General features: G+C 51.6%; 1 protein-coding gene across 1 annotated transcript in view; it reads left to right on the top strand.

The window, feature by feature from the left end:
* The window catches only part of LOC141048872 (uncharacterized), a 49,334-nt gene that overhangs the window by 5,021 nt on the left and 17,316 nt on the right, over positions 1-26,997 (top strand). The window contains exons 2-6 of the mRNA XM_073544960.1: positions 3,384-5,422; positions 8,226-9,269; positions 10,416-11,631; positions 11,687-11,869; positions 20,090-20,268. Coding sequence (XP_073401061.1) covers positions 3,384-5,422; positions 8,226-9,269; positions 10,416-11,631; positions 11,687-11,869; positions 20,090-20,268 — 4,661 coding nt within the window. The remainder of the gene's footprint in view (positions 1-3,383; positions 5,423-8,225; positions 9,270-10,415; positions 11,632-11,686; positions 11,870-20,089; positions 20,269-26,997) is intronic.

Genomic DNA, 26,997 nt, shown 5'->3' with positions numbered 1-26,997 from the left:
AGTGAGACATCAGGTTGCCGCAAAACCGGAGCAGAAGTGAATCTTCGCTTCAGCTCCTGAAAGGAAGAAACAGCCTCCGGAGACCAATTCAGCACATCAGCACCCTTCCTAGTCAAATCCGTCAATGGCTTGGCAATACCAGAAAAATTAGCTATAAATTTCCGATAAAAATTAGCAAAACCCAAAAACTTCTGGAGGGCCTTCAAAGAAGTGGGCTGAACCCAATCATAAATGGCCTGTACATTGGCCGGGTCCATTTCAATAGTTGACGGAGACAAAATAAATCCCAAAAATGAAATCCTCTGTACCCCAAAAAGGCATTTCGATCCCTTGATATACAGGGAATTCTCCCTCAAAATCCGGAACACAGTCCGAACATGTTCCACATGAGAGTCCCAATTCTTGGAGAAAATCAAAATATCATCCAGATAGATAATCAAAAATGTATCCACAAAGTCTCGGAATATATCGTTCATGAAGCACTGGAAGACAGAAGGGGCATTAGTGAGCCCAAAAGGCATCACCAGGTACTCAAAATGTCCCTCCGGAGTATTAAACGCCGTCTTCCATTCATCCCCATGCTTAATGCGAATAAGATTATACGTCCCCCTGAGGTCAAGCTTGGTAAACCAGCAAGCACCTTTAATTCTGGAGAATAGATCAGAAATCAGGGGTAACGGATACTGATATTTAACAGTAATTTTGTTGAGGGCACGATAGTCAATACAAGGCCTTAATGAACCATCCTTTTTGGCCACGAAAAAAAACCCAGCACCTAAGGGTGAAGAGGATGGTCTAATATGACCCTTCTCCAACGCCTCCTTAATATAGGATCGCATAGCCTCGTGCTCGGGTACAGATAAATTGAAAAGCCGACCCTTGGGGAATTTACACCCCGGGTTCAGCTCAATAGCACAGTCATAACTCCTATGAGGAGGCAAAGACGCAGACTCATTCTCACTAAATACATCATAAAAGTCAGCCAAATAGTCAGGAACATCATGTGACTAGGGAGAGTTGGAGAAAACAGGAGCATCACTAAGGGCACACCGACAACCCCAACTCACCACAGACAAAGATTTCCAATCCAGAACTGGATTATGGATTTGCAACCAGGGAAACCCCAGAACAATGGTATCATGCAAATTATGCAACACCAGAACTCAATTTTTTGGTGGTCTGGGGCGACCCGCATTACCACCTGGGTCCAAAACTGAGGTTTATTCTTCGCCAAAGGAGTAGCATCAATACCCCTCAAAGGGATAGGCGTCCGCAGAGGTGTCATAGGAAATCCACAACGTTTAGCAAAATCCAAGTCCATCAGGTTCAGAGCTGCTCCTGAATCCACAAAAACCTTGGCGGAAAATGTGGACAGGGAGCAGAACAGAGTAATTGCCAGAAGAAACTTAGGTTGAACACCACCCACAGAAAACGTGTGTGCACAACGTTTCTCTCGTTTAGGGCAGACAGAAATAATATGCGAGGCATCTCCACAAAAAAAACACAGCTTATTACGCCTTCTGAACTCCTGACGTTGCGCCCTAGACAAAACTCTATCACATTGCATAGGTTCAGACATTTGTTCAACAGGTGGTAACATCTCTCGTGTAGTTTTGCGTTCACATAAATGCCGATCCACCTGAATGGCTAATGACATAGAATCGTCAAGACCAGAGGGAACAGGAAATCCCACCATAGTATCTTTTACAGTTTCTGACAAACCCTTCCGAAAGAGGGCTGCCAAGGCACCATCATTCCAGGTAGTAAGGACCGCCCACTTTCGGAATTTTTGACAATACAACTCTGCCGAATCCCGACCCTGGCTTAATGCCAACAGGGTCTTTTCAGCCTGATCAATAGCATTAGGTTCATCATACAACAACCCCAAGGCTTGAAAAAATGCGTTCACATTATTCAGAATAGGATCATCAGGTTTCAAAGAAAACGCCCAATCCTGGGGATCGCTGCGCAGCAAAGAGATGACAATTTTAACCTGCTGCGCTGAGTTCCCCGACGAGTTAGGCTTCAAGGCAAAAAATAATTTACAATTATTCTTGAAATTCAAGAATTTAGACCAATCCCCCAAAAATACATCAGGAGTAGGAATCTTTGGTTCAGCAGCATGTGAATGAGCAAGATAGGCGGAAATTCCCCGCACTTCAGCAGCGAGCTGCTCCACACGATCAGACAATTGCTTCATCTCCATTGAGAGAAAAATTCCCCCTACGGCCTCAGAGATATAGAGGAAAAAATATGCACACAAAAAAGAAAAAGAAAAAAATTCTGACACCTTCTTTTTTTTTTTTTTCTTTCTTTCTTTCTTACAATTCTCTCCTGCTATTGAGTACCCTAGGATCTGCGGTATGGCTGGTGATTCTGTTATGATGAGTAACCGAAGGAGGAAAAAACAAAATACCAGCTAAGTCCAGAAAAACCAGAGAGGTTGGCAGCTATCGGATTGCAGACCCCTGAACCTATCCACAACAACTAGCAGTAGCCGTGGGGGGTTCCTACGGTGCCCTAGACCCCTCGATCACAGCCGGAGAACTATATAGCCTAAAGACAGAAAGGGGAAAAACTAAACTGCCCCAGAGCAGACCCCAAAGCAATAGGCAGCCCCCAACATATAATGACGGTGAAGCAAGATGAAAACACTAACACAGATAGAAAGATAGGTTGAGCAAATGATGGGGCCCAAGCTAACTACATAGGACAGGATAGGAAAGCTGCTGTCTGCCATCCACGAAAACCCTACTAAAATGAGCCAACCGACTGATAGGAAAAACAGGCCCTGAAGTCGGTAGGCTTCAAAAGACTATATCAGCGCTCAGGTATATTCTGAAGACAGAGCAAAATATCAACAGATCAGAGACAAAAATGGAATTCAGCTCACCCCCGGCCGGGGATGGCAGAACTCCCAAAAAACAAGGCAAAACAAAAACAAAACTGAAGAGTACAAAGCAGAGCAGAAAAACTTAGCTTTGAGATGCAGGAATCAGACTGGTCTCCAAGAATCCAGCAGGAAAATCACCAGCCAGGAAGAAGGGCGTCGGCAGCCTTATATACAGTCCTCAATTCCAGCCACCCAGTCATCATCTAGCTGCCCAGGTGTTTGGTAATCAGTCTCACTACCTTCCTTCACTAGAGGAGGGAGTTCATCAGACCTCAATGGTGAAGGGAAAAATGAACTCACAACAGCACAGGCTCCAACTACCACAACGCCTCCCACCAGCACTGAGCCTCCAACTACCACAGAGCCTCCAACTACCACTGAGCATCCCACTACCACACAGCCTCCCACTACCACAAAGCCTCCCACTACCACACAGCCTCCAACAACCACTCAGTCTCCCACCAGAACTGAGCCTCCAACTACCACACAGGCTCCAACTACCACAAAGCCTCTCACTACCACACAGACTCAAACAATCACTCAGTCTCGCCCCAGCACTGAGCCTCCAACTACCACAAAGGCTCCCACTACCACACAGGCTACAACTGCCACTGAGCCTCAAACTACCACTGAGCCTCTCACTACCACAAAGCCTCCCACTACCACACAACCTCCAACAACCTCTCAGCCTCCCACCAGAAGTGAGCCTCCAACTACCACACAGGCTCCAACTACCACAAAGCCTCCCACTACCGCAAAGCCTCTCACTACCACACAGACTCAAACAATCACTCAGTCTCGCCCCAGCACTGAGCCTCCAACTACCACAGAGCCTCCAACTACCACACAGCCTCCCACCAGCACTGAGCCTCTCACCAGCACTGAGCCTCCCCCCAGCACTGAGCCTCCAACTACCACAGAGCCTCCCACCAGCACAGAGCCTTCCACTACCACAAAGCCTCCCACTACCACACAGCCTCCAACAACCACTCAGCCTCCCACCAGAACTGAGCCTCCAACTACCACACAGGCTCCAACTACCACTGAGCCTCAAACTACCACTGAGCCTCCCACTAACACAAAGCCTCCCACTACCACAAAGCCTCCCACTACCACACAGCCTCCAAAAACCACTAAGCCTCCCACCAGCACTGAGCCTCCAACTACCACAGAGCCTCCAACTACCACTGAGCATCCCACTACCACACAGCCTCCCACTACCACACAGCCTGCCACTACCACACAGCCTCCAAAAACCACAGAGCCTCCAACTACCACTGAGCATCCCACTACCACACAGCCTCCCACTACCACACAGCCTCCCACTACCACTGAGCCTCCCACCAGCACCGAGCCTCCAACTACCACACAGCCTTCCACCAGCAGTGAGCCTCCCACCAGCACTGAGCCTCCCACTACCTCAGAGCCTACCACTACCACAGAGCCTGCCACTACCACAGAGTCTCCCACTACCACAGAGCCTCCAACTACCACAGAGCCTCCCACCAGCACTACCACTACCACTTCCACTACCACTACCACTTCCACTACCACAAAGCCTCCCACTACCACACAGCCTCTAACAACCACTCAGTCTCCCACCAGAACTGAGCCTCCAACTACCACACAGGCTCCAACTACCACACAGGCTCCAACTACCACTGAGCCTCAAACTACCACAGAGCCTCCCACTACCACAAAGCCTCCCACTACAACACAACCTCCAACAACCACTCAGCCTCCCACCAGAACTGAGCCTCCAACTACCACACAGGCTCCAAATATCACAAAGCCTCCCACCAGCACTACCACTACCACTTCCACTACCACTTCCACTACCACAAAGCCTCCCACTACCACACAGCCTCTAACAACCACTCAGTCTCCCACCAGAACTGAGCCTCCAACTACCACACAGGCTCCAACTACCACAAAGCCTCCCACCACCACTGAGCCTCCAACTACCACAGAGCCTCCCACTACCACACAAACTCAAATAATCACTCAGTCTCGCACCAGCACTGAGCCTCCAACTACCACTGAGCCTCAAACTACCACTGAGCCTCCCACTACCACAAAGCCACCCACTACAACACAACCTCCAACAACCACTCAGCCTCCCACCAGAACTGAGCCTCCAACTACCACACAGGCTCCAACTACCACAAAGCCTCCCACCAGCACTACCACTACCACTTCCACTACCACTTCCACTACCACAAAGCCTCCCACTACCACACAGCCTCCAACTACCACTGACCATCCCACTACCACACAGCCTCCCACTACCACACAGCCTCCCAGTACCACTGAGCCTCCCAACAGCACTGAGCCTCCAACTACCACACAGCCTCCCACCAGCACTGAGCCTCCCACCAGCACTGAGCCTCCCACTACCACAGAGCCTCCCACTACCACAGAGCCTCCAACTACCACAGAGCCTCCACCTACCACAGGGACTCCCACCAGCACAGAGCCTTCCACTACCACAAAGCTTCCCACTACCACACAGCCTTCAACAACTACTCAGTCTCCCACCAGAATTGAGCCTCCAACTACCACACAGGCTCCAACTACCACTGAGCCTCAAACTACCACTGAGCCTCCCACTACCACAAAGCCTTCCACTACCACACAACCTCCAAAAACCACTCATTCTCCCACCAGAACTGAGCCTCCAACTGCCACACAGGCTCCAACTACCACAAAGCCTCCCACCACCACTGAGCCTCTAACTACCACAGAGCCTCCCACTACCACAAAGCCTCTCACTACCACACAGACTCAAACAATCACAGAGCGTCCAACTACCACTGAGCATCCCACTACCATACAGCCTCCCACTACCACAAAGCCTCGCACCAGCACTGAGCCTCCAACTACCACAGCGCCTCCAACTACCAAACAGCCTCCCACTACCACACAGCCTCCCACTTCCAATCAGCCTCCAAAAATCACAGAGCCTCCAACTACCACTGAGCATCCCACTACCACACAGCCTCCCTCTACCACACAGCCTCCCACTACCACTGAGCCTCCCACCAGCACTGAGCCTCCAACTACCACACAGCCTCCCACTAGCACTGAGCCTCCCACCAGTACTGAGCCTCCCACTACCACAGAGCCTCCAACTATCACAGAGACTCCCACCAGCACAGAGCCTTCCACTACCACAAAGCCTCCCACTACCACACAGCCTCCAACAACCACTCAGTCTCCCACCAGAACTGAGCCTCCAACTACCACAAAGGCTCCCACTGCCACACAGGCTCCAACTACCACTGAGCCTCAAACTACCACTGAGCCTCCCACTACCACACAGCCTCCAACAACCACTCAGTCTCCCACCAGAACTGAGCCTCCAACTACCACAAAGGCTCCCACTACCACACAGGCTCCAACTACCACTGAGCCTCAAACTACCACTGAGCCTCCCACTACCACACAACCTCCAACAACCTCTCAGCCTCCCACCAGAACTGAGCCTCTAACTACCACACAGACTCCAACTACCACAAAGCCTCCCACTACCACAAAACCTCTCAATACCACACAGACTCAAACAATCACTCAGTCTCGCCCCAGCACTGAGCCTCCAACTACCACAGAGCCTCCAACTACCACAGAGCCTCCAACTACCACACAGCCGCCCACTACCACACAGCCTCCCACTACCACACAACCTCGCACTGCCACAGAGCCTCCAACTACCACTGAGCATCCGACTACCACACAGCCTCCCACTACCACACAGCCTCCCACTGCCACACAGCCTCCCACTACCACTGAACCTCCCACCAGCACTGAGCCTCCAACTACCACACAGCCACCCACCAGCACTGAGCCTCCCACTACCACAGAGCCTCCCACTACCACAGATCCTCCCACTACCACAAAGCCTCCAACTACCACAGAGCCTCCAACTACCACAGAGACTCCCACCAGCACAGAGCCTTCCACTACCACAAAGCCTCCCACTACCACACAGCCTCCAACAACCACTCAGTCTCCCACCAGAACTGAGCCTCCAACTACCACACAGGCTCCAACTACCACACAGGCTCCAACTACCACTGAGCCTCAAACTACCACTGAGCCTCCCACTACCACAAAGCCTCCCACTACCACACAACCTCCAACAACCTCTCAGCCTCCCACCAGAACTGAGCCTCCAACTACCACACAGGCTTCAAACTTCCACAAAGCCTCTCACTACCACACAGACTCAAACAATCACTCAGTCTCGCCCCAGCACTGAGCCTCCAACTACCACAGAGCCTTCAACTACCACACAGCCTCCCACTACCACAAAGCCTCCCACTACCACACAGCCTCCCACCACCACAGAGCCTCCCACCACCACAAAGCCTCCCACCAGCACTGAGCCTCCAACTACCACAGAGCCTCCAACTACCACTGAGCCTCCAACTACCACAAAGGCTCCCACTACCACACAGGCTACAACTGCCACTGAGCCTCAAACTACCACTGAGCCTCTCACTACCACAAAGCCTCCCACTACCACACAACCTCCAACAACCTCTCAGCCTCCCACCAGAAGTGAGCCTCCAACTACCACACAGGCTCCAACTACCACAAAGCCTCCCACTACCACAAAGCCTCTCACTACCACACAGACTCAAACAATCACTCAGTCTTGCCCCAGCACTGAGGCTCCAACTACCACAGAGCCTCCAACTACCACACAGCCTCCCACCAGCACTGAGCCTCCCCCCAGCACTGAGCCTCCAACTACCACAGAGCCTCCAACTACCACAAAGGCTCCCACTACCACACAGGCTACAACTGCCACTGAGCCTCATACTACCACTGAGCCTCTCACTACCACAAAGCCTCCCACTACCACACAACCTCCAACAACCTCTCAGCCTCCCACCAGAAGTGAGCCTCCAACTACCACACAGGCTCCAACTACCACAAAGCCTCCCACTACCACAAAGCCTCTCACTACCACACAGACTCAAACAATCACTCAGTCTTGCCCCAGCACTGAGGCTCCAACTACCACAGAGCCTCCAACTACCACACAGCCTCCCACCAGCACTGAGCCTCCCCCCAGCACTGAGCCTCCAACTACCACAGAGCCTCCCACCAGCACAGAGCCTTCCACTACCACAAAGCCTCTCACTACCACACAGCCTCCAACAACCACTCAGCCTCCCACCAGAACTGAGCCTCCAACTACCACACAGGCTCCAACTACCACTGAGCCTCAAACTACCACTGAGCCTCCCACTAACACAAAGCCTCCCACTACCACAAAGCCTCCCACTACCACACAGCCTCCAAATAACACTAAGCCTCCCACCAGCACTGAGCCTCCAACTACCACAGAGCATCCCACTACCACACAGCCTGCCACTACCACACAGCCTGCCACTACCACACAGCCTCCAAAAACCACAGAGCCTCCAACTACCACTGAGCATCCCACTACCACACAGCCTCCCAATACCACACAGCCTCCCACTACCACTGAGTCTCCCACTACCACAGAGCCTCCAACTACCACAGAGCCTCCAACTACCACAGAGCCTCCAACTACCACAGAGCCTCCCACCAGCACTACCACTACCACTTCCACTACCACTACCACTTCCACTACCACTACCACTTCCACTACCACAAAGCCTCCCACTACCACACAGCCTCTAACAACCACTCAGTCTCCCACCAGAACTGAGCCTCCAACTACCACACAGGCTCCAACTACCACACAGGCTCCAACTACCACTGAGCCTCCCACTACCATAAAGCCTCCCACTACAACAAAACCTCCAACAACCACTCAGCCTCCCACCAGAACTGAGCCTCCAACTACCACACAGCCTCCAACTACCACAAAGCCTCCCACCAGCACTACCACTACCACTTCCACTACCACTTCCACTACCACAAAGCCTCCCACTACCACACAGCCTCTAACAACCACTCAGTCTCCCACCAGAACTGAGCCTCCAACTACAACACAGGCTCCAACTACCACAAAGCCTCCCACCACCACTGAGCCTCCAACTACCACAGAGCCTCCCACTACCACACAAACTCAAATAATCACTCAGTCTCGCACCAGCACCGAGCCTCCAACTACCACACAGCCTTCCACCAGCAGTGAGCCTCCCACCAGCACTGAGCCTCCCACTACCACAGAGCCTCCCACTACCACAGAGCCTGCCACTACCACAGAGTCTCCCACTACCACAGAGCCTCCAACTACCACAGAGCCTCCAACTACCACAGAGCCTCCAACTACCACAGAGCCTCCCACCAGCACTACCACTACCACTTCCACTACCACTACCACTTCCACTACCACAAAGCCTCCCACTACCACACAGCCTTCAACAACTACTCAGTCTCCCACCAGAACTGAGCCTCCAACTACTACACAGGCTCCAACTACCACTGAGCCTCAAACTACCACTGAGCCTCCCACTACCACAAAGCCTTCCACTACCACACAACCTCCAAAAACCACTCATTCTCCCACCAGAACTGAGCCTCCAACTGCCACACAGGCTCCAACTACCACAAAGCCTCCCACCACCACTGAGCCTCTAACTACCACAGAGCCTCCCACTACCACAAAGCCTCTCACTACCACACAGACTCAAACAATCACAGAGTGTCCAACTACCACTGAGCATCCCACTACTATACAGCCTCCCACTACCACAAAGCCTCGCACCAGCACTAAGCCTCCAACTACCACAGCGTCTTCAACTACCACACAGCCTCCCACTACCACACAGCCTCCCACTTCCAATCAGCCTCCAAAAATCACAGAGCCTCCAACTACCACTGAGCATCCCACTGCCACACAGCCTCCCTCTACCACACAGCCTCCCACTACCACTGAGCCTCCCACCAGCACTGAGCCTCCAACTACCACACAGCCTCTTACTAGCACTGAGCCTCCCACCAGCACTGAGCCTCCCACTACCACAGAGCCTCCAACTATCACAGAGACTCCCACCAGCACAGAGCCTTCCACTACCACAAAGCCTCCCACTACCACACAGCCTCCAACAACCACTCAGTCTCCCACCAGAACTGAGCCTCCAACTACCACAAAGGCTCCCACTGCCACACAGGCTCCAACTACCACTGAGCCTCAAACTACCACTGAGCCTCCCACTACCACAAAGCCTCCCACTACCACACAACCTCCAACAACCTCTCAGCCTCCCACCAGAACTGAGCCTCCAACTACCACACAGGCTCCAACTACCACAAAGCCTCCCACTACCACAAAGCCTCTCACTACCACACAGACTCAAACAATCACTCAGTCTCGCCCCAGCACTGAGCCTCCAACTACCACAGAGCCTCCAACTACCACACAGCCTCCCACCAGCACTGAGCCTCTCACCAGCACTGAGCTTCCCACCAGCTTTGAGCCTCCAACTACCACAGAGCCTCCCACCAGCACAGAGCCTTCCACTACCACAAAGCCTCCCACTACCACACAGCCTCCAACAACCACTCAGGCTCCCACCAGAACTGAGCCTCCAACTACCACACAGGCTCCAAATACCACTGAGCCTCAAACTACCAGTGAGCCTCCCACTACCACAAAGCCGCCCACTACCACACAGCCTCCCACTACCACACAGCCTCCAAAAACCACACAGCCTCCAAAAACCACTAAGCCTCCCACCAGCACTGAGCCTCCAACTACCACTGAGCATCCAACTACCACACAGCCTACCACTACCACACAGCCTCCCACTACCACAGAGCCTCCAACTACCACTGAGCATCCCACTACCACACAGCCTCCCACTACCACACAGCCTCCCACTACCACTGAGCCTCCCAACAGCACTGAGCCTCCAACTACCACACAGCCTTCCACCAGCAGTGAGCCTCCCACCATCACTGAGCCTCCCACTACCACAGAGCCTCCCACTACCACAGAGCCTGCCACTACCACAGAGTCTCCCACTACCACAGAGCCCCCAACTACCACAGAGCCCCCAACTACCACAGAGCCTCCAACTACCACAGAGCCTCCCACCAGCACTACCACTACCACTTCCACTACCACAAAGCCTCCCACTACCACACAGCCTCTAACAACCACTCAGTCTCCCACCAGAACTGAGCCTCCAACTACCACACAGGCTCCAACTACCACACAGGCTCCAACTACCACTGAGCCTCAAACTGCCACTGAGCCTCCCACTACAATACAACCTCCAACAACCACTCAGCCTCCCACCAGAACTAAACCTCCAACTACCACACAGGCTCCAACTACCACAAAGCCTCCCACCACCACTGAGCCTCCAACTACCACAGAGCCTCCCATTACCACACAAACTCAAACAATCACTCAGTCTCGCACCAGCACTGAGCCTCCAACTACCACAGAGCCTCCAACTACCACACAGCCTCCCTCTATCACGCAGCCTCCAAAAACCACAGAGCCTCCAACTACCACTGACCATCCCACTACCACACAGCCTCCCACTACCACACAGCCACCCACTACCACTGAGCCTCCCACCAGCACTGAGCCTCCAACTACCACACAGTCTCCCACCAGCACTGAGCCTCCCACCAGCACTGAGCCTCCCACTACCACAGAGCCTCCCACTACCACAGAGCCTCCAACTACCACAGAGCCTCCACCTACCACAGAGACTCCCACCAGCAGAGCCTTCCACTGCCACAAAGCCTCCCACTACCACACAGCCTCCAGCAACCACTCAGTCTCCCACCAGAACTGAGCCGCCAACTACCACACAGGCTCCAACTACCACAAAGCCTCTCACCACCACTGAGCCTCTAACTACCACAGAGCCTCCCACTACCACAAAGCCTCTCACTACCACACAGACTCAAACAATCACAGAGCCTCCAACTACCACTGAGCATCCCACCACACAGCCTCCCACTACCACAAAACCTCGCACCAGCACTGAGCCTCCAACTACCACAGCGCCTCCAACTACCACACAGCCTCCCATTACCACACAGCCTCCCACTTCCACTCAGCCTCCAAAAATCACAGAGCCTCCAACTACCACTGAGCATCCCACTACCACACAGCCTCCCACTACCACTCAGCCTCCCACTACCACTGAGCCTCCCACCAGCACTGAGCCTCCAACTACCACACAGTCTCCCACCAGCACTGAGCCTCCCACCAGCACTGAGCCTCCCACTACCACAGAGCCTCCCACTACCACAGAGCCTCCAACTACCACAGAGACTCCCACCAGCACAGAGCCTTCCACTACCACAAAGCCTCCCACTACCACACAGCCTCCAACTACCACTGAGCTTCAAACTACCACTGAGCCTCCCACTACCACAAAGCCTCCCACTACCACACAACCTCCAACAACCTCTCAGCCTCCCACCAGAACTGAGCCTCCAACTACCACACAGGCTCCAACTACCACAAAGCCTCCCACTACCACAAAGCCTCTCACTACCACACAGACTCAAACAATCACTCAGTCTCGCCCCAGCACTGAGCCTCCAACTACCACAGAGCCTCCAACTACCACACAGCCTCCCACTGCCACACAGCCTCCCACTACCACAGAGCCTCCAACTACCACTGAGCATCCCACCACCACACAGCCTCCCACTACCACACAGCTTCCCACTACCACACAGCCTCCCACTACCACACAGCCTCCCACTACCACTGAGCCTCCCACTAGCACTGAGCCTCCAACTACCACACAGCCTCCCACCAGCACTGAGCCTCCCACCAGCACTGAGCCTCCCACTACCACAGAGCCTCCCACTACCACAGAGCCTCCAACTACCACAGAGACTCCCACCAGCACAGAGCCTTCCACTACCACAAAGCCTCCCACTACCACACAGCCTCCCACTACCACACAACCTCCAACAACCTCTCAGCCTCCCACCAGAACTGATCCTCCAACTACCACACAGGCTCCAGCTACCACAAAGCCTCCCACTACCACACAGCCTCTCACTACCACACAGACTCAAGCAATCACTCAGTCTCACCCCAGCACTGAGCCTCCAACTACCACAGAGTCTCCAACTACCACACAGCCTCCCACTACCACACAGCCTCCCATTACCACAGAGCCTCCAACTACCACTGAGCATCCCACTACCACACAGCCTCCCACTACCACACAGCCTCCCACTACCACACAGCCTCCCACTACCACTGAGCCTCCAACTACCACACAGCCTTCCACCAGCACTGAGCCTCACGTTACCACAGAGCCTCCCACTACCACAGAGCCTCCCACTACCACAGAGCCTCCAACTACCAGAGCCTCCAACTACCACAGAGACTCCCACCAGCACAGAGCCTTCCACTACCACAAAGCCTCCCACTACCACACAGCCTCCAACAACCACTCAGTCTCCCTCCAGAACTGAGCCTTCAACTACCACACAGGCTCCAACTACCACACAGGCTCCAACTACCACTGAGCCTCAAACTACCACTGAGCCTCCCACTACCTCAAAGCCTCGCACTACCACACAAGCTCCAACAACCTCTCAGCCTCCAACCAGAACTGAGCCTCCAACTACCACACAGGCTCCAACTTCCACAAAGCCTCCCACCACCACTGAGCCTCCAACTACCACAGAGCCTCCCACTACCACAAAGCCTCTCACTACCACACAGACTCAATCACTCAGTCTCGCCCCAGCACTGAGCCTCCAACTACCACAGAGCCTCCAACTACCACACAGCCTCCCACTACCACACAGCCTCCCACTATCACACAGCCTCCCACCACCACAAAGCCTCCCACCACCACAAAGCCTCCCACCACCACTGAGCCTCCAACTTCCACACAGCCTCCCACCAGCACTGAGCCTCCCAATACCACAGAGCCTCCCTCTACAACAAAGCCTCCCACTACCACACAGCCTCCAACAACCACTCAGCCTCCCACCAGCACTGTGCCTCCAATTACCACAGAGCCTCCATCTACCACTGAGCCACCAACTACCACAGAGCCTCCCACTATCACAAAGCCTCCCACTACCACACAACCTCCCACTACCACACAACCTCCAACAACCACTCAACCTCCCACAAGCACTGAGCCTCCAACTAACACAGAGCCTCCAACTACCACTGAGCCTCCAACTACCACACAGCCTCCCACTACCACTCAGCCTCCCACTACCACTGAGCCTCCCACCAGCACTGAGCCTCCAACTACCACACAGCCTCCCACCAGCACTGAGCCTCCCACCAGCACTGAGCCTCCCACTACCACAGAGCCTCCCACTAAAACAGAGCCTCCAACTACCACAGAGACTCCCACCAGCACAGAGCCTTCCACTACCACAAAGCCTCCCACTACCACACAGCCTCCAACTACCACTGAGCCTCAAACTACCACTGAGCCTCCCACTACCACAAAGCCTCCCACTACCACACAATCTCCAACAACCTCTCAGCCTCCCACCAGAACTGAGGCTCCAACTACCACAAAGCCACCCACTACCACAAAGCCTCTCACTACCACACAGACTCAAACAATCACTCAGTCTCGCCCCAGCACTGAGCCTCCAACTACCACAGAGCCTCCAACTACAACACAGCCTCCCACTGCCACACAGCCTCCCACTACCACAGAGCCTCCAACTACCACTGAGCATCCCACCACCACACAGCCTCCCACTACCACACAGCTTCCCACTACCACACAGCCTCCCACTACCACACAGCCTCCCACTACCACTGAGCCTCCCACTAGCACTGAGCCTCCAACTACCACACAGCCTCCCACCAGCACTGAGCCTCCCACCAGCACTGAGCCTCCCACTACCACAGAGCCTCCCACTACCACAGAGCCTCCAACTACCACAGAGACTCCCACCAGCACTGAGCCTTCCACTACCACAAAGCCTCCCACTACCACACAGCCTCCCACTACCACACAGCCTCCCACTACCACACAACCTCCAACAACCTCTCAGCCTCCCACCAGAACTGAGCCTCCAACTACCACACAGGCTCCAACTACCACAAAGCCTCCCACTACCACAAAGCCTCTCACTACCACACAGACTCAAGCAATCACTCAGTCTCGCCACAGCACTGAGCCTCCAACTACCACAGAGCCTCCAACTACCACACAGCCTCCCACTACCACACAGCCTCCCATTACCACAGAGCCTCCAACTACCACTGAGCATCCCACTACCACACAGCCTCCCACTACCACACAGCCTCCCACTACCACACAGACTCCCACTACCACTGAGCCTCCAACTACCACACAGCCTTCCACCAGCACTGAGCCTTCCGCTACCACAGAGCCTCCCACTACCACAGAGCCTCCCACTACCACAGAGCCTCCAACTACCAGAGCCTCCAACTACCACAGAGACTCCCACCAGCACAGAGCCTTCCACTACCACAAAGCCTCCCACTACCACACAGCCTCCAACAACCACTCAGTCTCCCACCAGAACTGAGCCTTCAACTACCACACAGGCTCCAACTACCACACAGGCTCCAACTACCACTGAGCCTCAAACTACCACTGAGCCTACCACTACCACAAAGCCTCCCACTACCACACAAGCTCCAACAACCTCTCAGCCTCCCACCAGAACTGAGCCTCCAACTACCACACAGGCTGCAACTACCACAAAGCCTCCCACCACCACTGAGCCTCCAACTACCACAGAGCCTCCCACTACCACAAAGCCTCTCACTACCACACAGACTCAATCACTCAGTCTCGCCCCAGCACTGAGCCTCCAACTACCACAGAGCCTCCAACTACCACACAGCCTCCCACTACCACACAGCCTTCCACTATCACACAGCCTCCCACCACCACAAAGCCTCCCACCACCACTGAGCCTCCAACTTCCACACAGCCTCCCACCAGCACTGAGCCTCCCAATACCACAGAGCCTCCCTCTACAACAAAGCCTCCCACTACCACACAGCCTCCAACAACCACTCAGCCTCCCACCAGCACTGTGCCTCCAATTACCACAGAGCCTCCAACTACCACTGAGCCACCAACTACCACAGAGCCTCCCACTATCACAAAGCCTCCTACTACCACACAACCTCCCACTACCACACAACCTCCAACAACCACTCAACCTCCCACAAGCACTGAGCCTCCAACTACCACAGAGCCTCCAACTACCACTGAGCCTCCAACTACCACAAAGCCTCCCACCACCACTGAGCCTCCAACTGCCGCGCAGACGCCAACCACCACACAACCTCCCACCACCACTGAGTCTCCAAGGACCACACAGCCTTCCAGCAGCACTGAGGCTCCCACTACCACAGAGTCCCCAACTGCCACTCATCTTCCCACCAGCACTCAGCCTCCCACTACCACACAGCCTCCAACTACCACACAGCCTCCCACCAGCACTGAGATTCCAACTACCACACAGCCTCCAACTGCCACTCATCCTCCAACTACCACTGAGCCTCCCACCAGCACTGAGCCTCCGACTACCACACAGCCTCCCACCAGCACTGAGCCTCCTACTACCACAGAGCTTCCAACTATCACAGAGCCTCAAACTACCACAGAGCCTCCCACCAGCGCTGAGCCTTCCACTACCACAGAGCCTTCCACTACCACAAAGCCTCCCACAACCACACAGCCTCCAACAACCACTCAGCGTCTCACCAGCACTAAGCCTCCCAACTACCACTCAGCCTCCCACTACCACACAGGCTCCTACTACCACTGAGCCTCAAACTACCACTGAGCCTTCAACTATCACTGAGCCTCCCACTACCACACAGCCTCCAACTACAATGCAGCCTCCCACCAGCACTGAGCCTCCCACTACCACACAGCCTCCAACTACCACAAGACCTCCCACTACCACACAGCCTCCAACAACCACTCAGCCTCCCACCATCACTGAGCCTCCAACTACCACTGAGCCTCCAACTACCATGAAGCCTCCCACTACGACACAGCCTCCAACAACCACTCAGCCTCCCACAAGCACTGAGCCTCCAACTACCACAGAGCCTCCAACTACCACTGAGCCTCCCACTACCACACAGCCTCCCACTACCACACAGCCTCCCAACACCACTGAGTCTCCAACTACCATACAGCGTCCAACAACCACTCAGCCTCCCACCAGCACGGAGCCTCCCACTACCACACAGCCTCGAACAACCACTCAGCCTCCCACCAGCACTGAGCCTCCAACTAACACAGAGCCTCCAACTACCACACAGGCTCCTACTACCACAATGCCTCCCACTACCACTTAGCATCCAACTACAATGCAGCCTCCAACCACCACAGAACCTCCAACTACCACAGAGACTCCCACCAGCACAGAGCCTTCCACTACCACACAGCCTCTCACCAGCACTGAAACTCCAACTACCACAGATCCTCCTACTACCACAAAGCCTCCCACTACCACACAGCCTCCCAACAGCACTGAGCCTCAAACTACCACACAGCGTCCCACCAGCACTGTGCCTCCAACTACCACACAGCCTCCGACCAGCACTGAGCCTCCAACTACCACACAGCCTCCCATCAGCATTGAGCCTCCAACTAACACACAGCCTCCCACCAGCAGTGAGCCTCCCATTACCACAAAGCCTCCTACTGCCACACAGCCTCCCACCAGCTTTGAGCCTCCTACTACCACTCAGCCTCCCACCAGCACTGAGCCTCCAACTACCACAGAGCCTCCAACTACCATACAGCCTCCCACTACCACACAGGTTCCAACTACCACAAAGCCTCCCACCACCACTGAGCCTCCAACTACAACTGAGCCTCCAACAACTACATAGCCTCCAACCACCACACAACATTCCACCAGCACTGAGCCTCCAACTACCATGGAGCCTCCAACTACTACACAGCCTCCAACCACCACACATCCTCCTACTACCACTGAGCCTCCAACTATCACACAGCCTCCAACTGCAACTGAGCCTCCAACCACCACACAGCCTCCCACCACCAATGAGCAGCCAACTACCACACAGCTTTCCACCAGCACTGAGCCTCCCACTACCACACAGGCTCCAACTCCCACAGAGCCTCCCACTACCACAGAAACTCCAACAACCTCACGACCTCCCACCAGCACTGAGCCTTCAACTACCACACAGTCTCCCACCAGCACTGAGCCTCAAACTGCCACACAGCCTCCCACCAGCACTGTGCCCCCAACTATCACACAGCCTCCCACCAGCACTGAGCCTCCAACTACCACAGAGCCTCCAACTTCCACTGAGCCGCTAACTACCACTGAGCCTCCAAGTACCACACAGCCTCCAACCACCACTGAGCCTCCAAGTACCACACAGCCTTCCAGCAGCACTGAGGCTCCCACTACCACACAGCCTCCAACTACCACTCAGCTTCCCACCAGCACTGAGCCTCCAACTACCACAAAACGACCCACCAGCGCTGTGCCTCCAACTATCACACAGCCTCCAACTACCACACAACCTCCCACCAGCACTGAGCCTCGAACTACCACACAGCCACCCACCAGCACTGAGCCTCCAACTACCACTCAGCTTCCCACTACCACACAGGCTTCAACTACCACAAAGGCTCCAACTACAGCACAGCCTCCCACCACTACTGAGCGTCCAACTACCCCTGAACTTCCAACTGCCAAACAGCCTCCTACTACCACACAGGCTCCAACTACCACACAACCTCCCACTACCACACAGCCTCCAACTACCACTGAGCCTCCAACAACCACTGAGCCTCCAACTACCACACAGCCTCCAACCACCACACAACCTCCCACCAGCACTGAGCCTCCAACTACCACACAGCCTCCAACCAGCACTGAGCCTCCCACTACCACAGAGCCTCCCACTACCACAGAGTCTCCAACTACCACACAGCCTCCCACCAGCACTGAGCCTCCCACTAACACAGAGCCTCCCACTACCACAAAGCCTCCCACAAAGCCTTCCACTACCACTCAGCCTCCCACCAGCACAGAGCCTCCCACCAGCACTAAGCCTCCCACCAGCACTGAGCCTCCCACCAGCAGTAAGTCTCCCACTACCTTAGAGCCTCCAACTACCACACAGCTTCCCTCCAGCACTGAGCCTCCAACTACCTCACTTCCTCCCACCATCACTGAGCCTCCCACTACGAAAGAGCCTCCAACTACAACTCAGCCTCCTACCAGCACTGATCCTCCAACTACCACTCAGCCTCCCACCAGCACTGAGCTTCCCACTACCACAGAGCCTCCCACTACCACAGAGCCTCCCACTACCACAGAGCCTCCAACTACCACAGAGCCTCCCACTACCACACAGCCTCCAACAACCATTCAGCCTCCAACTACCACAGAGCCTCTAACTACCACACAGCCTCCCACTACCACTGAGCTTCCAACTACCACAAACCCTACCACCACCACTGAGCCTCCCAGCAGCACTGAGGCTCCCTCTACCACAGAGCCTCCATCTACCTCAAAACTACCCACCAGCACTGGGCCTCCAACTATCACACAGCCTCCAACTACCACACAGCCTCCCACCAGCACTGAGCCTCCAACTACCACACAGCCTCCCACCAGCACTGAACGTCCCACTACCACAGAGCCTCCCACTACCACTGAGCCTCTAACTACCACTCAGCTTCCCATACCACACAGGCTTCAACTACCACAAAGGCTCCAACTACAGCACAGCCTCCCACCACTACTGAGCGTCCAACTACCCCTGAGCTTCCAACTACCACACAGCCTTCCACTACCACACAACCTCCCACTACCACACAACCTCCCACTACCACACAGCCTCCAACTACCACTGAGCCTCCAACAACCAATGAGCCTCCAACTACCACACAGCCTCCAACTGCCACTGAGCATCTAACTACCACACGGCCTCCCATCAGCACTGAGCCTTCAACTACCACACAGACTCCCAACAGCACTGAGCCTCCAATTACCACACAGACTCCCAATAGCACTGAGCCTTCCACTATGAAAGAGCCTACAACTACCACTCAGCCTCCCACCAGCAATGAGCCTCCCACGACCACAGAGCCTCCCACTACCACAAAGCCTCCAACAACCACTCAGCCTCCCACCAGCACTGAGCCTCCAACTACCACAGAGCCTCCCACCAGCACTAAGCCTCCCACTACCTTAGAGCCTCCAACTACCACACAGCTTCCCTCCAGCACTTAGCCTCCAACTACCACACTGCCTCCCACCAGCACTGTGCCTCCAACTATCACACAGCCTATGACCAGCACTGAGCCTCCAACTACCACACAGCCTCCCACCAGCACTGAGCCTCCCACTACGAAAGAGCCTCCAACTACAACTCAGCCTCCCACCAGCACTGAGCCTCCCACTACCACAGAGTCTTCCACTACCACAGAGCCTCCAACTACCACAGAGCTTCCCATTACCACAAAGCCTCCAAATACCACACAGCCTCCCATCAGCACGGAGCCTTCCACTACCAAACAGCATACAACTACCACACAGCCTCCAACTACCACTGAACCACCAGCCACAACAGAGCCTCCTGCTACCACAGGGCCTCCAACTACAACAGAACCTCCAACCACCACACAGCCTCCGACTACCATACAGCCTCCAACTACCGCTGAGCCTCCAACTACCACTCAACCTATCACTACCACACACTCTCCATCTACCACACAGCCTCCAATTACCACTGAACCTCCTATTACCACACAGCCTCCAACTACCACACAGCCTGCCACCAGCACTCAGTCTCCAACTACCACTGAGCCTCTAACTACCACACAGCCTCACACCAGCACTGAACCTCCAACTACCACACAACATCCAACCACCACTGAGCCTCCAACTACCACACAGCCTTCAACTACCACTGAGCCTCCATCTACCACACAGCCTCCAACCTCCACTGAGCCTCCAAGTACCACACAGCCTCCCAGCAGCACTGAGGCTCCCTCTACCACAGAGCCTCCAACTACCACACAGCCTCCCATGAGCACTGAGCCTCCAACTACCACACAGCTTCCAACCACCACTGAGCCTCAAACTACCACACAGCCTTTAACTACCACACAGCCTCCTACCAGCACTGAGCCTCCAACTACCACAGAACCTCCCACCAGCACTGAGGCTCCAAGTACCACACAGCTTCCCACTACCACACATCCTCCCACCACCACACAGCCTCCCACTATCACAGCACCTCCAAGTATCACACAGCCTCCAACCACCATACAGCCTTCAACTACCACACAGCCTCTATCTCCCACTTCGCCTTCAACTTCTACACGGTTTCACACTATCACATGGCTTCTCACTACCACACGGCCTCCCACTATTACACGGCCTCCCATTACCGCACGGCTGTCTACCACACAGTCTCCCACTGCCACATGGCCTTCAATTACCACATGGCCTCCCACTAGCAGTGAGCCTCCAAATACCTCACAGTCTCCCACCAGCACTGAGCCTCCAACTACCACACAGCCTCCCATCAGCACCGAGCTTCCAACTACCACACAGCTGCACAACAGTACTGAGCCTCCAATTACCAGGCAGCCTCTCACCAGTACTAAGCCTACAACAACTATTCTGCCACAGACAACCACAACTGCTAAAAACGTATGTCCATTGCAATTCAGGATTACAAGCAAATCATATACGGTCAGTCTCCGGAACACATCATCTGAAGACTATAACAGGCAGTCCACTGAAATACGAGACAAAGTAAGTAACAATGAATTCATTTCCATAATCTTTTCCCTGATCACATTGTTAGAATGTTGTCCATATATATTTCATAGGGCGTTGTTGTTATACCAGGCAGATATACGGCAGGTTATAATCTTACATCTGACCCTGTCCTCTGTTGGGATTTTCTTCTAGTTTAATCACATCCATGAATCTCGTAATGCTCCATCCGTGATTTTCAAAGATAAAACACGTACTTATTAAAGTCTGTGGTGCTCAGATGTCTTTAGGGACAGGTTCCGTAGTGCCCCAACGTTGTTCGTTATTCATAAGATATGGTAGACTTGCAAAAAATTATGGGAAATGGGAACTTATTCTCACTACACCCATCTATGGAATAACATACACTTGAGAGAATGATACCATTTGGAGGGATTTGGGGGGGTGGAAAAATCAAGGGTTGAAATATTTGCATCAGGTGTATATAGATGGAATGTTCCTTTGACCATTTAAAACAAACTTATCAGATAAAAAAAATTCAGAATTCTATAAGTATTTACAATTGCAGCATGCCTTGAGGGCCCAGGAAAATATAACACCGATTAGAATATCCACTAACGGGTTACTGGACCATGTTGTCAAAGCCAAAAGGACGAAAGGATTGATTTCTTTAATATATCAATCTGTATTGAGTACAATTTTGGGAGACCCTATGGTACTCACTAAGTCCCGGTGGGAAGGGGAGGTGGGACAGATACAGTCTGAAGAGTAGGAGGACATATTGGAAGCTACAGGTAAATTGCCAATAAACACAGCGCAGAGAAGATCCCAGTTGTTCCTTATTCATAGGGCTTATAGGACACCAAAGATGATGAATGCCCGAGATGTAGTAGAGAAGAAGCTGACCTATTACATATGTTTTGGTCATGCCCCAAGCTTGGAGGGCTATGGGAGGATGTGGATAAATTGGTTGGAGAGGTGTTTAATTTACATTTGGACATGAAACCAAAAACGTGTATCCTAGGATATCTGGGGGATTGTGGTATTAATGCATCCATTCAATTGGGAATAGGCAAAATTTTGTATCATACAAGAAAGTGTATTGCCAAGCAATGGCTCTCATGCAGTCCGCCTGAACAGATAATTAGAGACTTGAATAACACCATTCTAATGGAGAAAAAGATATATATTAAGAGAGGTGCTGTTATGAAATTTGGTGAACAATGGGGAAAATAGATCAAATGTACATGGGTTGTTTCAGAGGCTCCTGTTGGAGATGTGATATTTAATACATTTATGTTAGAGTAGGATATAGAAGGGCATATGAATTATATAATCTGAAGAATGAATGTATTAGGCATATTGGCCTCCATCAAGGTGTTTGTATACTTGTCATTTAGAATCAAAGCGCAGGCGCAGATAAGGCTAAACCAGCATGTACTACTGCGCAGCTGTCAGAATAGAATAGCAGTGGATTTATGGAAGCGCCAAGGCACTACATGATATAATGTCCCATTAATCTCAATGTGCAAAGCACATATTGACCCAGAGGAGACACAGATTAGATATTAGAAAAAACTTTTTTACAGTTAGAGTGATCAATGAGTGGAACAAGCTGCCACGAGAAGTGGTGAGTTCTCCTTCAATGGAAGTCTTCAAACAGAGGCTGGACAGACATCTGACTGGGATGATTTAGCGAATCCTGCTTTAAGCAGGGGGTTGGACCAGATGGCCCAGGAGGTCCCTTCCAACTCTACGATTCTATGATTCTATGACCCCAATCACAGTATTAGTAGTCCGCTTTTATGAAAATACCATTTTAAGTCAGTGTGCATACCTAAAAAACCCAAGAGGGTATATTGTGCAGATACTAATGTGCTATAGCCCTGATCACTAAGAGGCACTATATATAGAATATTACAATATTTTACATGCGGGGAGAGTTCAAAGGTAACAACTTATCTGTTTGGCTACGTGATAATAAAAACCACATATAAAAAATGTAGTAAATGATTTGTTAATCACCCATCATCACACACATGCATGACACTCTCAGGGGCGCCCCCATATGTATCATCCAGAGGCAGCACACAGATTTCCAAGTATATCTTGGCATGACACTTTTAGTTAGTCATACGGTTCATTCAGAGGTCGTAAGTTTTTACATCCATCCCACCTCTATGCATGGCGGTTATATTCCTCAGTATAAAATCTCCTCTAAATAGTAAGTCGTCAAAAGAACAACTGGTGAATTACAGCTTGACAATACAGAATATTACCAATATCAGCCCTTTATACCGCATATAAACCCATATGACAGACAAAAGGCCTCCTAGTGATTGAGGCCCAAACTTGGGGTGGTTATCAAAAATATGTTGGTAAAATTGACCACAAATCAACATTTTATGAGTCTATTTCATTAAATTGACCCTCCCCAAGGTTCGCGATGTGCCGTCATTCAGTGACGTAGCCTCGGACGCAGCCTGCAGCGTCTGAGGCTCCGTCACCACTAGCGCTGATGATTCATCTGCGCTAGTGGGTATAGCATAACGCGAATGCGTTACCGTTAACGCAGCCCATCAACGCTATGCGTTGAACAGCCTGCATAATGCAATCTGAACCTGGCCTAAGTGAATATTGCAGAAACAAACACATAGGAAAAGAAGACATATCAGACAAGGGGAGGGGGGTGTGGGGAAGAGTTTAATTGGGGGGGTAGGGAAAGTTTTGTTAATTGGTTTACAATAAAATGTTAAGGTTATACCATGATACAATACCGGTATGATTATAACAATGTCTTAAAAATGGATGGATTTACAGTGTTATGTAACATAAGAATGTAATATGTATTGCTGGGACATTGTGATTGGCATAATAAAAATAGTTTTGATTTAAAAAAAAAAGTCTGTGGTGCTATTCACATGTTTGCGTTTTTTGTGCACTTTGTGTTCTCACAGAAATCCCTGGGACATGTCCATTGTTGATTGAGTTACAGATCAAAATTACCCATAGAATCTTTGGTCAGTGAAAATCACGGACAGCACTTGGATGGCATCGGTGTGAGCTGTCCATGGGCTGCCCAGGATTAATATAGTTATATAAGAGAAGCTTTGTAATCTATTTTTTTCATATGTGAAAATAACTGATGAACCTTGACGGTAAAAACTCTGACACACGGACCAAACACTGATGAAAGTTGGATACAAAACACTGAAGACAGTCAGACTGTTTATACAGACGTCTGAATGAGGCTGAATAGTGATATTTTTCTAAACCAGTAAAAGACGGGAGGTGAAATAAATTCATTAAAAGTCACCGTGATATCACTGATGTTTTGCATTTTCACCTGTTTGACAGTTATAATAACGTAATCTACGATTGATATGAACAGATGTAATAGACTTGCAACAAGTTTTGTGCCATCTCCTCTTCCTGTAGTTACATGTCCATTATCTGCTGTGTCGGTCATGTCTAGGAGTATAGACCGCAGCAGAGCAGACTAGAAGCTACAACACAGGATGATGAGAGTATTCCCACTGCCATTACTGGAGCTCTCATCCTTCTCTCCTTTCATCTCACTACAGGTGCCGAGATTTTTAAAGACATTTTTTTTCTTCTATAAGAACATATCGAGCATAGAATTCATGTAAGTGTTTATTATATTTATTATGTACAGTATACGTGTGAAGAATTTGTTACAATTTTGCCCACAATTCAACAAAATGGACTCACAAAATTTGATAAATTAAAGGAAATTCAAAGATGATTCTTTTTTCTTTTTTTTTCTTTCGCTTTTTCAGAGTAAAATGTCACACAAGCTAAAATGAGTCTTAAAATGTCGCACGTTAGTCTCCAACTGTTCAAAATTATTTAACAGATTTTGTAGGGTACTGGGGTACAATTTCGCAAAAAAATGTGACATTTTGAAAAGTAAAAAATGATGACTAAGGATAAAACATCTAGACCAAAACCACCTCCATAATGCTGAAAGAAAAAAAACACAAACACAACCAGGAAAAACAAAAAAGGTGCAAATTACATCATGAATATAGTGAAAATAAAGAGAGTCACTCATAGAACAATTTTTAATATTAGAACAAAGGTGTAAAAGCCACGTGCATCGGCCCATAAGACAGATTACTGGGTGTTAATATTAAAATGTAGTGACCCCCATAATGAATAATGTAGGTGTCCTTTGTCCCCTTTTCTTTATCGACAGCACAACATGCAGAATTTATAATGAGCTGTGGGTTGAGCGTGTGCTGCGGCTTCATATATCTGCAGACTATAAGGCTATGTGCACACGATGCGTTTTTGATGCGTTTTCACAGCGTTTTTTTACGCTTGTAAGGCTAGTTTCACACTTGCTTTTTTTTGCAGCGCGTTTTTCCCGCAAAAAAACGCATTGAAAAAACGCATACATAAGCATACAACTGCTGCGTTTTTTTCAAGCATTTTTATGAGCATGCATGAAAAAAACGCAGCGTTTTTATGCGTTTGTATGCGTTTTTAGCGCGTTTTTACCGCGTTTGCGTTTTTTTCCAACATTTTTAGGTGGCCCCTCACACTACCCAAACCATGACTTTACTAACCCTAACCCTGACCCTAACCCTAACCCTAACCCTGACCCTAACCCTAACCCTAACCCTGACCCTAACCCTTAACCAAATCATACTTAACCCTAACCCAAACCCTAAACCCTAACTAACCCTAACCCTAACCCTAACCCTGACCCTAACCCTAACCCTAACCCTAACCCTGACCCTAACCCTAACCCTAACCCTTAACAAAACCATACTTAACCCTAACCCTGACCCTAACCCTAACCCTAACCCTGACCCTAACCCTTAACCAAACCATACTTAACCCTAATCCTGACCCTAACCCTGACCCTAACCCTAACCCTAACCCTAACCCTGACCCTAACCCTTAACAAAACCATACTAACCCTAATCCTGACCCTAACCCTGACCCTAATCCTTAACAAAACCATACTTAACCCTAATCCTGACCCTAACCCTGACCCTGACCCTAACCCTAACCCTGATAATAACCCTAACCCTAACCCTAACCCTGACCCTAACCCTTAACAAAACCATACTTAACCCTAATCCTGACCCTAACCATGACCCTAATCCTTAACAAAACCATACTTAACCCTAATCCTGACCCTAACCCTGACCCTGACCCTAACCCTAACCCTAACCCTGACCCTAACCCTAACCCTAACCCTAACCCTGACCCTAACCCTTAACAAAACCATACTTAACCCTAATCCTGACCCTAACCATGACCCTAATCCTTAACAAAACCATACTTAACCCTAACCCTGACCCAAACCCCAACCCTAACCCTGACCCTGACCATAACCCTAACCCTAAACCCCCTTAACTAACCCTAACTCTAACCCA

Source organism: Dendrobates tinctorius, unplaced genomic scaffold (assembly GCF_039654945.1).
Source record: "Dendrobates tinctorius isolate UK_male_01 unplaced genomic scaffold, ASM3965494v1 ptg000138l, whole genome shotgun sequence".
Classification (NCBI taxonomy): domain Eukaryota; kingdom Metazoa; phylum Chordata; class Amphibia; order Anura; family Dendrobatidae; genus Dendrobates; species Dendrobates tinctorius.
This window is presented reverse-complemented; position numbering and strand designations above follow the sequence as displayed.